The sequence below is a fragment of the Lepisma saccharinum genome, chromosome 5 (genome assembly GCF_977018435.1).
Source record: "Lepisma saccharinum chromosome 5, izLepSacc3.1, whole genome shotgun sequence".
Lineage (NCBI taxonomy): Eukaryota > Metazoa > Arthropoda > Insecta > Zygentoma > Lepismatidae > Lepisma > Lepisma saccharinum.
In genome coordinates, this window is record NC_139233.1 from 4,191,210 (window position 1) to 4,205,186 (window position 13,977).

Sequence of the window (13,977 nt, forward strand, 5' to 3'; positions counted from 1 at the left end):
AAGTGGACTAAAAATCAACCAATTTGAACTTCAGGCAGTGCCTTTATGACTGCCGTCAACTCCAGTATACAAAGTTTTATCATATTATGTCCTTTCTTACTCTGAATCTCTACCTTACAGTTAGTTTCCTTCCCTTCCCAAAGAAATAGCCAAGGTTGGTTTGAGAATTCAGATGAAGAAAAGAAGTACGTGTTGCGAGTTTAATCAGTGTATTTGTAATAGAAAATTCAATCACAGGTGTGAGCACTACAGGAAAACCTCGTTAATATGAAGTTCAATAGACTAAAAAATGTCAACTTCGAATTAAACGACTTCGAGTTATCCAAACTTTTCAAGATGGTGCCTGTTTTTCAGGTGTAAATAAATTACCCCCATAATGGATGTTTTATACTTGGTAATAGCTCACAAAATAATCTGTATATGTATTGTATAATAATATTGTAAGTTTTAACGAAACTAAAAGAATGTTACACAAAATGAGGGCACAGAGCTTACGCGGATACAAAGATTCCTAGGAGACGGTAACACAATTTATCCTGAATAGTTATGCAACCTTTTATGCACAGGATGCATGTTCTGGGAAGGAAAATAGAACATCAAAACTTTTTCACCAAAAAAAAAGTTTCAAAAAATTCTTTTTTTTTTTAATTGTGCCCACTTGTTGCTCTTCCACGAAAATTCTTACAATTCTAGTTCATGAGAATTTGCGAATTTTCAGATATTAAAAAGGGAGATTGTTATTTACTCTCACCTTAATTGACGATTTGTTGTTGGATTTGGGAGTGTTCTGGAGTTCAAACACTCGCTCCGTCAATATTTTACCTCTTGAATAACTTATTTATTTTTTTATCAGACTCAGCGTCCATTCCTACATTGAGCATTGTCGGATTATATTTTTATAGCACAAATGTTTCTGAAGAAAAGCGGCGATTATATTATATCGAACTTCATGTGCATCATGAAGTTCTTTTAAGTCTTGTTTTTCTTTCTGGAGATCTAATTTCGTTATCGCCAAATCAAAACAGCTTTGAGATATTCAAAAGAATGACACTTTTTCCTTTGCTGTTATCAGCAAGCGACAGCTTTGCAGATGCTAGATGAAACACTAGCGCCAGCTCCAGCGTAAACACAATCAGATCTGCCGGAAGTTAGAGCAACAGGTGGCAGAAGGGAAGATCCTTCGCATTTTAAAGGTAACGCATTGTTGAGGACTGAACTTTTATCAGCAGTATGAAGAAGAAAGAAATGATCCTTGCTTTACATTTTACCATGCAACAGTCAATAATACAGGCAATATTTCCTATCGCAGACAGATGTATTTAAACAAGAAAGAGGGTCCTGAATTCTACAATTATCGCATTGCTGTGCACACCAGTGGCAGAGAATGAGCTGTTGTAGGAGGGGAGGGAGTCACATTTTTTCTTATCCTATGATTTTTGCTGTTTTGAAGAACTGGTTGCTTCACTTCAGCTGCCTGAAGGACCCTGCACACTGAGATGTGGAAGAAACGTAAAAATCCGGCAACAGAACTTCTGTTGTCTGCTAATATTGAAATTAAATAGTGTAACGCTTACTATTGGGGAACGTGAGGAACCGAAACATGGAATTTCCAGGTAGAAGTCTGCATGTTACCTTGAGGGTTATGGCCCGCTGAAACTCCAGAAGCGAAACTGTTCCGTTGTGTTGCCGCACTTCCAGTGTCTTGGTGAGCGACAAGCTTAAGGAAAGGAGGAGGGATCCACTTCTACCATTGCCTGTATTCTGCCCATGTGTGCACACAAGCAAGAAAATCGTGGCCGAAACAATTATCAGTGCCGTTCCCCCCCACCCTTTTGCTGACAGAAAAGAAGGGAGGAGGCACTCAGCCAACGGAACACTTTTTTGGCAAATTTTATGATGTTGGCACAGTTGGGAAATGTGTGAAGCAGGGAACGGGAGTTATGACATACGTAAGATCGAGGTAAACTTTTGCGTAAACCTAGATGACAACGCATTAAGGGGGTTGACGATCGTTAGTTGGCCTATGTGGCTTTGGTTATCTGTAAGAGTTTCCCTTTTTTATGAAATGCTACAGGGCACAAAGAACAAGTTTTGAATGAAAGTAGTTACCTGAAGTTATCGGGTACCAGGCCAAGAGTTGCTCACTCACAAGGAAATTGCTGAATCTCTATCTCAGAGCTAGACAGATGGGCGAGACTTCCAGGCACCATGTGTCTTGTGTTGTGGAACATTCCTGTGATCTTATCTACAGGGAGGTTATTTCAGTCGTTCACCGCCAGCGTGACGGCCGTTCGTCGGAGTCTTCATGCAACAGGTCCCGGCAAATTGCGTTCAGGAAGTCCGTAACAGAAACCGCTTGTTTTCTAATGTTTCCACTTTTCACAATTACAGTTACAATTACAATTGAAATAAGCACGTACCTTGTCGCAAGGATGCTGGAAAAGGTGTCCTCCCAAATACAAATATTTCTGGCACCTTATTCCTGACATCTAATCTTAGATTAGACATCGCTACTTTATCCTCAGTTGACATTAAGGGAAGACAGCATCCCGGCGCATAAAGCAAACCGAAAGCGTAAAATGATGTTTAAAAGTAATAATAATGATGATCACTAACCTCCTGTGTTATAAGAGATGTTGAAAATGACCTCCTTGAACCTTCTTAGGTTCAAGAGATCCTGTCTCTCGTAATTCCCTGACCACTTTTCTGCAAGAATTCGTTTTCACGTAATTATCGTACATAAAAACTCTCTGTTCAAGACTATATTTGTTTAACGGCATAAGTAATGAATGAATAACAATTAACACACAATAAACACTGGCCATGAGTAGCACATTACAATAACACAGTATAAACAACACGCGTACTGATAAACGCAAACAGAAGTGAACATGAACGTACAGTGACTACGTCTGGTAGCTGACAGTGTTGCTAACCATTTTTCGGCAATGTCCCTACAGACGTAGTCAAAATGTCCCTACAACTGACCAAATGTTCCTGCTCCACGTAAAGCGACTAAAAAAAAAAAAAACACCTCATGAGCATGCAAGACAGAAGATAAAATATACACATTTACTTACCAAATCTTTCTGCTCGGTGCTTCCACAATTAATGAAGGAGCGAATTTACTGTACAGGACCCCGCCCCGATTTTTGTAATATTTAGCATACTCACTAATTGAGGCCTCCTAATCACGAATTTGAAGTTAAAATTTGTGGGTCACGTGTAGAAATTGCAAAATAAGTTAAATTGAGTGGTCCGCGATCGGCACGATTGCTCATTATTTACCGGAAGATTTTGTGTTTCCAATACTTAAAAAACGAAATATACATTCATGATATTACTACGACCCCAAATTTTAACTATGTTTGCTTATCCTAACCTAACCGTACCTGAATGGTTCGTGGGGCTATCCGTCAATGGTTTGTTGGGCTACCCGTGCATGTTTTTTTCGAGCCCAAATTTTAACTATGGTTGCCTTGCCTAACCTAACTTAACCTAACCTTACCGAGAATGGTGAGTGGGGCTATCCGTGAATGGTTTTGCGCTAATGGTGATTACGAACCGATAAAAAATCTTATTTTCGTAGCACTTTAACGGCAAACGTTCATCATCGAAGACGCCATTTTCGTATCCTGCAATTTTATGATTGATGTACTGTTGCCAAATTTACCTGTAATCAAATTAGTTCTTCTACATCGTGATTGTCGCTGTCACATGTAAGGACGTTCTTTGGGCAATATACTGAAATCCATAAGTTTATTAATTAGCCCACAGCCATCCTCCTGCACACTCAACCTAACAATCTGTACAACATTAACAACTTTTTACTGTTCTCTTCCGCCATTATTACACAATTCATGCTCTCCAAGTATGAAATCAACAGTGTGGCAACGCTGTAGAAAGCGTAACTAATTGCAAACGTCAATTGTTCATATCAACAAATATGGCTACCATACTTGTATACGGAGAATCATTGCGAGAATTGAAAAGCTTATTTTACAATTTCTACACGTTAATGAACAATTTTTTCACCTCACCCCAACATGTTAACTTGAGATAAATCATCACGACTAATTATTTCGTGAGTATAAGACGTAGCATAGAAATTACAGAAGGGTCCGGTATTGTAAATTCTTGCCTTAATGAATAATAGGGGTGTGCGGGACAGAATTTTTTGGGTCGGGACGGGATCGGGACGGTAATTTTTTTAAATCCCGACATTCGGGACTGAAAAATTTGCAATTTCCCGACCAAGTCGGAAAATTTTCGGGACGGGAAATGTTCGAAATTTTCCGAAGCACTGGAAATTTAAGTCATTTTCACTTTAAGTGATTGTTTTTGCATTTCTAGAATAAAAATTTACAATTTTCGATAAGTTCCAAAAACTTACAATGCAGAAAACGTCGAGAATTAACGACTTTTTAAAGTGACCATTCGGTATTTCCCGACTGCTCGGGATCCCGAAAAGTCGGGAAGTCATTTCCCGAAGTCGGGATTGGGACGGTAATTTTTTTTCCCGATCCCGGTCCTGACTTTTCGGGATCCCGCACACCCCTAATGAATAACGTTGAGTCGTTTACTATTGATTATGTTATTTGAAGTCATACATGGTGTTGCTGTGAAGAGATAGATGTTGGTTGGTGATATATGCTGTATTTCCTGCAGTCTTTAACAATTTTGGTCCCATTTTATTTCCCTTTGTTGTTTTTGTATCACTTAACATTGAAAATATTCTTTCCGTTTCCACGTTAGAATGGGGCAATGTTAGCACTATTTTCGCGAGAGTGGAAATGTTTTCAAAAAAGAACGTGCCTTGAAAGTTTTTGGTAACCGATAACATGTTCCAAAATTCTGATGGAGACTTGTCAGTTAGTTCTTTTTTTTCCTCCTCGCTAAAGTATCCAGATAAACTAATACATAAAATGTAATTTTCCAAGATTGAAAAAAAGTACCTACGATTTCCCTCATTTGGCAAAATCTGTCCCTACGTCCCTACGCGGGCGAAATTTAGTGAAAAGTCCCTATGCGTAGGGACATGTCCCTACGGTTGGCATCACTGCCGATACGTGCTGTTTGAAGCGCCCTCTCGCGGCTGACAACTCCCCCAACCTCCGATAAGTTGCCGGCGCTGTCGCGACAACTGAGGATAAAGTAGCGATGTCTAATCTAAGATTAGATGTCAGAAATAAGGTGCCAGAAATATTTGTATTTGGGAGGGCACCTTTTCCAGCATCCTTGCGACAAGGTACGTGCTTATTTCAATTGTAATTGTAACTGTAATTGTGAAAAGTGGAAACATTAGAAAACAAGCGGTTTCTGTTACGGACTTCCTGAACGCAATTTGCCGGGACCTGTTGCATGAAGACTCCGACGAACGGCCGTCACGCTGGCGGTGAACGACTGAAATAACCTCCCTGTAGCATTTCTCATCTGCCACTGGTGAATATTTCCAAGGTGGCGCATTCAGTGGTGAAAGAGCTTGACCTGCCATGCACATTGACAAAGAATGCAAGTCCAGCGAACATTTCTGGCTGCTTCCCTTCCAAGTTGTCAGCAGCTCTTAGGATAAGGTAGGACAACAAAACATGTCAAGGTCAAGTTAAAATAACATTCAAGCTTTCTTCACATTCTATCTTCTCTTCTCTACTTACGCAGATTTGTACTTCAAATTAACCCTTATCTGGGCAACCAGTGTCTATCAGACACTGGTGATTATATTTTTTGTCACATTACTTCAAACAATACTTCCTACAAACGTGATTTTTTTTTTACTTTGTTTGTTTCTCTCTTTTTTCTCATTTCACAATATTTGACTGATAAAGTAGGTCAGCCGTAAAAAAATATTTTCCATTTCACTTACGTAAATGGGCAGGCAGTGTCTTGTCGGACACAGTGTACAAACAAAAGTTATAATATTACTTGAATATGTATTAACAAATGTTTAATCAAGAATAAAGTATTTAATAAGACATCACATAAAAATATATGAGCAAATAAAACAATTTCCTCACACTACCTTCCGCCTAACATGTTTCATATACTATGCTGCAAGAATTACAACAACATGCAATTACGATGGTGATGATGATGATTACAAGAATTATGGACATAATGATGATTAGGTTAAATATCATGTTACTCTGTCATTTCCACATCGATGAAACATAAAAATCTTGCATTAGAAGGGCAAGATCCATTTAAAAGAATGCAGTGTCCGACAGACACTGCTTGCCCGGATAAGGGTTAAGCAAAAACTAGTTTTTCTGAAGGGTCTTGTAAACAACTTCTTATTAAAAATTATCTGTGTTTCGATTTGTTCGTACCGAAATACATTAAATATTCTATCTTATCAGCTGGGGAATGGCAAGAACTACAGATTAAAGGGTACTTTGTATTAACCAATATCGTATTAACGAGGTTTTTCTGTATTTTGTCTGTTACCTTACAACATCCTGGATCTGGCTACGCTACATTGTGCCAATGCCATCTTTTTACCCTATTTTTGTGATGTATATAATCCAATCCACTGTACTGTAGCCCTTGGAAATGAGAAACTTTAGTGTTTGTAAACTTGAAATTTTTTCCTTAACTTGCTTACAAGGGACCTATTTGACTTTGAGGTGTTGACAGCGATTAAAGCCCCACACAATGTGTGCTGCGAATGTGTGCTATTTGCTGCTAATGACAACAGGGGACACAACAAGAGGTATCCGAATGTGAGCTGGACGTGTGGCTATGTGACTTAGTCGAATTACAAAGTCGAAGCACACAGCACAAGAGTGCTCTAGTGCTAGTAGTGTTGACATTAAAACAAAGTAAAGGTGGTCCTAAAAAAGAGTGCATTCTGTAAGACCGGAAACCTAGTTGATCCTACTAAATGCTTTACAACTCCTAAGGAGTTTGCCTTTGAACTTGCTGGCGCAAACTTTTGTGATCACTGTGGCACGTTATTTTTCATTCATTGCTCATGGTGTAAGTTGGTGTGTTTTGAACATTCCGTGAAGTGTACCACATACGGTCCATAGAAGGTTGCTCTCTGCACCTCCAGTACATTTCCTTCCCATTGTTCTCCTATGCACATGGTGACTCATTAGAGAGCTACAATTTAACTGTCACCATGTTTCGTGCTGACACTTTCAAATGGACCTACTTAGACATAGCACGTCGAAGTCAAATGGGTCCCTTGTTAGTGATATCTCAGGATAATCAATCTACCACTATTTTGATGTTTTGGAGAATGAAAATTGCAGTAACACTTGTTTCCAAGTAGAGGGTGGTACTGGTGCAACACTGGTGTGAAAATAAAGGAAATTTACAAATTTAGTGTAATGTCTAGAATATTTAGACTCTTGAGTGTGTCATATGACATGTTGTGGATCCTGTGTTATAATCAGATTGTAGACAAGTATAGGTCATTATTGGCTGAGCCTTAAAATTAAAATGTCTGTTGAAACCAGAGCGTTATCAACCAATGCCAATATAGTACCAGTTAATCTGCCTGGCAGTCTTTATGTATCCTAAATGTGAATTACGAATGTATACTAGCAATTACTTCTGTAATGGGTTACTTACGATGGAATATCTTCTCTTTTTTTTCAGAGAGAACATCGGAAGAACTAACAAGTGAAGTTACTCTAATTCCTTCTCCGTCCGCTGTTAAAGTAGAGCCATCTTCATACCATCCAGAACATGGTGAAAGTTTAAGAAGTAACGGATCCCTGCGTAATAGCACCCAAGAACCTAGCACTGATTCTGAGCCAAGGGAAGGGTCTCAAGATAGCATGGATGAGGATCCGCTGGCATTGGTAAGTTTGAGGGTTGTTTTGTGTGTGAATGGGTGGAGAACTTCAACTGCAAATGGTTTTCATCATTGTTTAAACACTGTAGGGCAAATGGCTATTAACACATTCGGGTCTGGCCTCATAATACAGCATTGTTACCTCTGGTCTGCGGTTTTTCGTTGTTTTTCAAAAAATCATAGAAAAAATATTTTTAATTTGTTTTTATTTATAACATTTTTCTTAAATCTACAAAACTTCCTCTTTTCAATGAACAAAAATTTGTTAAATTTTATTTTCATTTTCAGACGTTTTTTAATATTTTTTTCAGCAATGTTTTGTGAAGAAGAAAAAAGTACAACATTGTAACAAATGTTAATATAGAGATATTTTAAGTTCGTAATCTGGAAATTTCAATAATTAACTACATAAACTATCAATACATCTTTTGAATCTTGCATAAGAATACTTCTTATGTGCACATAACAAAAAATAATTACAAATTACAAGTAATTATCTTTAGTATGAAAAAGTGGCTGCAGGACAGGACCAGACGATGTATCAGTTGGTTCTGCATCATCTGTCAAAATTAAACAAATAAATAAATAAACTAAATAAATAAAATAAATTTTCAATTGACATACACTATGCAAAATAATAAATGGAAAAACTAAAAATACATCAGTGCATGTAGGAGAATCAAGCAAGAGGCAAGATGAATAGACCCAATAAAATTACCTCTTCTCACTTCATTCATAAAATACTAGAGTTTGCAACACTGTTTATATTGTCGACAATAATTATTACGAATATAACCTACCTTCCAAATCTTCAAATTCATCTGCATCATGAAAATCGTCGCTAACTTCAAACTCTGAGGCAGAATTTTCTATGCAGTCTGGATCTAACGACGCCATTGCATACCGCAGGATGGGCTATGCCCGTCGTTCGTCCACATTGACTTTAAGTGCACTGCGGGCTATGCCCCAATGTGTTAATGACCGGACTCCCCCTGGAAAGTGAGTAGATTAAATTATTTTAAAATTATTGATGCTTGTCATGACCTGGGAACAGAATCCTAGCAGGCCATTGGACACTGGAGCTATGGAAGTGTATCATGTGGAGTGATGAGAGACAATCTGTGGTGATCCGATCGGTGTGTGTGGATGTCATGTGTGCCTGGCAAATATTATTCAACCAGCATGTCTTGTGCCCACTGTGAAATTCCTGGGGCATTGAATTATGGTGCAAGACTGTTTTTTTGTTTGTTTGATTTGTTGTTTTTAGTGCACTTAATGCACATGTAGGTTAATTAGGACTGGAACTACAGTTTAAAGTTGGATTCGCATCACTTGACCATCTATCGAAACTGGAACCCCTTGATTACAAGGTGATGATGCTACCTCTACACCATCGGGAAGGGCAACTGTTTTTCGTGATGTAGTCTTGGTCCACTGGTTTATGTGACTGTATCCATGAGTTCAATGGTGTAAGCTTCATTACAGGGCAATTCCATGCTACCACACGTGCCCATTTTGCTATTGGCATGGTAGTGCTGCTATTTATAGAGCAAAGGCCATAACCCCCATGGTTTGAGGAAATGAGGGTGGAAGAAATAGACTAGCGGGCATAAAGTCCTGATCTCAACCTCATTATACATGTGGGATTAGTTGGAGCAATGGCTGAGGGCTAGGCCACCCTGTCCACAATCCTTCAAAGAGCTTTTCATCATGTTGGCAGAGGAAAGGAAACAAATTCCTTGCAGACACCCATGCAAGTTGGTGGAAAGTCTTCCTGTAAGGGTAGAAACTCTGATAATGACTTGCATTATACTAACACCAGGTACTCATAATGAAGGTTGTGCGAATTACTCACAAGTTTAATATATATATAATATTAACTTGAGTTTTGCGAGTATCGAGGTAACTCCTGCGACGTTTCGGGGCGCAACTGCTCCCTTTCTCAGGCTGCTCACGTTTAGGTTATGTATAAATCATAACCTTGTCAAACTCTCCATAGGTTCAGGATATAGGATTGGTAAAAGGTATATGGTTAAAAAACAATAAAAATCTAAAACCCATTACAGGTGCACGTCAAAGTACCATGCCGTTTTCCCAATTAGAAACTGCTCCTTGGAATGTTAAAACTGTGAATAACCACGGCCCGCGTGTACTGCAATCAATGTGTATTAACCATACACCTTTTACCAATCCTATATCCTGAACCTATGGAGAGTTCGACGTGGTTGTGATTTATACATAACCTAAACGTGAGCAGCCTGAGGAAGGGAGCAGTTGCACCCCCGAAACGTCGCAGGAGTTACCTCGATACTCGCAAAACGTAAGATAATATTATATATATACTAACACCAGGTAACACTAGGTAAGCACACTTCTACATATGTCCTCTCATTAATGGCCAGATAGGGTGTGTTATAAAATATAGAACTGTTGTGTGTCCTAAAGGGTGGTGCCGCTGTACTGTGTGATTCCCAAGGGGATGCCCAAAACGTTGGGTGTTCATCCAACATCTCGAGGACAATTGAGGAGCTGCTTAACCTTATCTCTCTGTCCTTTCGTAATGTGCCTTGGACCATTTTTAAACACATTTACTGTTGTTTGCATTCAGGTATTTATTACACACTTTTATTCATAAACACATGAATATTTTCATCATTTCACGTTCACATCATAATTACACATTCATTTTGACATTTCTAAATGTTCACTGTGCATATGTTGCTGATAGTCGGCTGGTGTTCCGGGCAACATGGGATATGGCAATTTGTGCATCGGGTCTTCAGCTTTCTGTTCAAAGAACGTGGACATAGCTGGCAATGTACCTTTTTCTTTTTAATGGGCTCTTGAATACCTCTTCCAATCGCAGCATGTGGTTTCAAAATATTAACCCCCAATGATCTAAGTGAAAGGCAAACTTCAGTCTGAAGTGGTTAGGTTTCTGAAGTATTCTCTGTACGAGATCATTGGCCAGCTCTCTCCAAAAGTCTTTCAAGAACAAGCGACATTGCTGGCACTTTCAATTTCCCCAATCTGAGTACCTCAAAATCCAAATTATCCATCCAGTAATATCTACACAGTCCAGCATGTTCAACCAGAAGACCATTGAGAAACGCAGTTGGATTGCAGTTGCAATGATGTGTACATAGAGTGCCACTTCTCGAGAAACAAACAGTTCCCTCTGTTAGGAATCACAGATGGCTCTCACAAATTCTAAAGGAACAATTTTCAGTGAAGCGGGAAACTTGTGCAATGCATATTCTACCTCATGGGGTGCACATGGACCCCAGGTCACAGAAATGGGACATTCATGCACAAAATTTAAAAGATCCTAACAAACCCTGGTATATGTGTAGTGAAATTTTACCCCGTATTATACACATTTTGAGACTAGATGTCACCAGATATGATAACCCAGAGAATGATAAATTATTTGTGGCAACTAGCTCACCAAGACAGAGTGAGAGGGTTAACCCGTAACTGGCATGGCATTGTCCCCGAAGCAATGACATGTACTTTCCCAGGGTGGCGACAGACCTGGAAAACCGGGAAAAGTCAGGGAATTTGAGGTGTCAAAGAAAGTCAGGGAAATGTCAGGGAATTTAGTCTTCATTTACTTCGAACACTATTTTGACGAAAATTGTTATAACTCGGGCACTATGGGAGCAATCTACTTCGGATAACTTTTGTTTTTCAGCTAAAACATTAGCGCATGTAACCGTGTACAATTTAGAACACCGGACCGAGGAAGGGGGGCTTGAGGGGCACATCCCCCGAATTTCAATGGAAAAAACATAATAATCTGAAGTTTGCCCCCTCTTTTCCCGCTATTTTGGGGAGAAGGCGCGAACTTCAGTATTCTTTTCAAAGAATGGACATTTCTCAAGAGAATGAAACATGTTTCATGTTCTTTGGTGCCATAAAAGTTGAATAATAAGCCAAAATGTGATTTTTTAAAATTTTTTTTTACGTAAAATAGGTAATTTGCATATTGCTCAGAATATTGTTATAACTCGGGCACTATGGGAGCAATCTACTTCGGATAACTTTTGTTTTGCAGCTAAAACATCATAGCATGCAACTGTGTTCAATTCAGAACGCCGAACCGAGGAAAGTGGGTTTGGGGGAGCGACTACCGACCGAATTTCAATGAAAAAAGAACATAAAAATTCTCCCGCTATTTGGAAAGAAGGCGAGAACTTTAGTATTCTTTTCAAAGAATGGACACTTCTCAAGAGAATGAAACATGTTTCATGTTCTTGGGTGCCATACAAGTTGAATAATAAGCCAAAATGTGATTTTTTTTACGAAAAATAGGTAATTTGCATTTTTGGAGGAAAATTGTTATAACTTGGGCACTATGGGAGCAATCTACTTCGTATAAGTTTTGTTTTTCAGCTAAAACATCATAGCATGCAACCGTGTACAATTCAGAACACCGAACCGAGGAAGGGGGGTTTGGGGGCGCGACCACCGAATTTCAATGAAAAAAAAAAACATAAAAATATGGAGTTTACCTCCTCTTCTCCCGCTATTTTGGGGAGAAGGCGCAAACCTTAGTATTCCTTTCAAAGAATGGACGTTTCCAAAGAGATTGACACATGTTCCATGTTCCTGGGTGCCATACAAGAAGAATAATGAACCAAAATGTGAAACTCTGTTCGGAAATGTGGCATGGATATGTTGCGAAGAGGGGGGAAGTTGGTCATCAATATGAATTCCCCAGGCTTGCTCCAGACCTGTGTCAGAGTTTCCACCCAAACATAAGAGTATGAAGGTCCAGAAAGCACATTCATTTCGTAATCAGCAGCATGATACGATATGGTATCGTCGGGCCAGTACGACCTTACTCTGATGATACCATATGGTATCATCGGGGGAGTAAAGGTTAAGCCTCTAAATATTACATGGAAAATGCATTGAATTATCATTTTTTCTTGTCCGTATGGGAGTAGTAAGGGGACAGAACTGTCAATAGATGGAGGGGATGGGAGCGGGTGGCGCCGTCCGATAGTTGTCGGACGTCGTAGTAAAGCATTTTGATGGACAAACTGAAGGAAAATGGAAACAAATATGTTCCATTGATACATACGATTTTTGTCGAATATCGCCACCCGACAAAGTATCTCACTACAACATGCGACAGAAATTGCATGGACTGCAACATCCAACAAAAATCGTATGCATAAACAAGAAGAGCTTTAGACTGCAAATATGCTGCTGGAATTTTATTACTCTTCTGGCTCACTTCACCTTATTTAATGTAGCAGTGCTTACGAAGGTTTTCTTTCTTCATCCTGACATATTACTGGTTTCGTACAAGTTAACATACGTTTACAATGACATTGCAATATTCTTAGATATCAAGAAGAATCCAACCAAACGGGATATATATTGAATACTATCACGAAAAAGTGAAACATAAATCTGTATTGGTGAACGTTATAAAAATTGGCAAGTGCATGCCATGCATACCTGAAATTTACTACAACACTAGTATTGCAATGAAATTAACGCCACTCTCTGTCCTGTCTGTTTAAACTCGTGAGAGATGGTCTATAGTCTCTCACTGAGTGAAGTTAATGTCCAATATTATGAAATAAAATACTAATAATAAATACGTAAATATTAAAAATTGTATTTACTCGAATCATTCAATCATAACAGCAAATCACTTTCTTCAAGAATTGACTTTTCTGCCAGCCCTACTAAATTTTCACTTTCCATCTACTGATTTATAGGAGGGGTGGCCAGAAAGTAATTTCCAATTAGTAGGTACATTGATTTTTCGCAAACGCCAAAACCGTGAAAAATGGTAATTGTTGCGAAGTTATGTTTAGGAATGTGAAGTGATGTCTGGACACATTTTTCGCCCGTTCGAAATATCGAAATAATGCGAATTTGGCATAAAATGCAAATTGTTGGCGTTTTTAGCGATTTTTTTAAAATAAATGTCCTAAAACAACGAAAAATTCCATGAAATCCAACATTCTTGTGTTTTATAGGCCATGTTTGTGTACATAGAACATGCAAGTTTTCCAACATTTTACTCAAGAGTAAAGTATACAGTTATACGTACATGGAATAAATCTGACAGTCACAATAAATCATTTATTTCCCACGTTTTTTTCAACTTCTATCAATGCATCACAGAGCAAAGTGGCAGGGTTCTAACAGGA

The 13,977-nt window shown here is 38.7% G+C and overlaps 1 protein-coding gene across 7 annotated transcripts in view; it reads left to right on the plus strand.

Moving 5' to 3' along the window:
* Positions 1–13,977, plus strand: part of LOC145987616 (uncharacterized) — a 122,134-nt gene that overhangs the window by 9,494 nt on the left and 98,663 nt on the right. For all 7 annotated transcript variants that reach the window (XM_083122008.1, XM_083122006.1, XM_083122010.1 and 4 more), the window contains exon 5: positions 7,603–7,808. In XM_083122008.1, the coding sequence (XP_082978134.1) occupies positions 7,603–7,808 (206 nt within the window). The remainder of the gene's footprint in view (positions 1–7,602; positions 7,809–13,977) is intronic.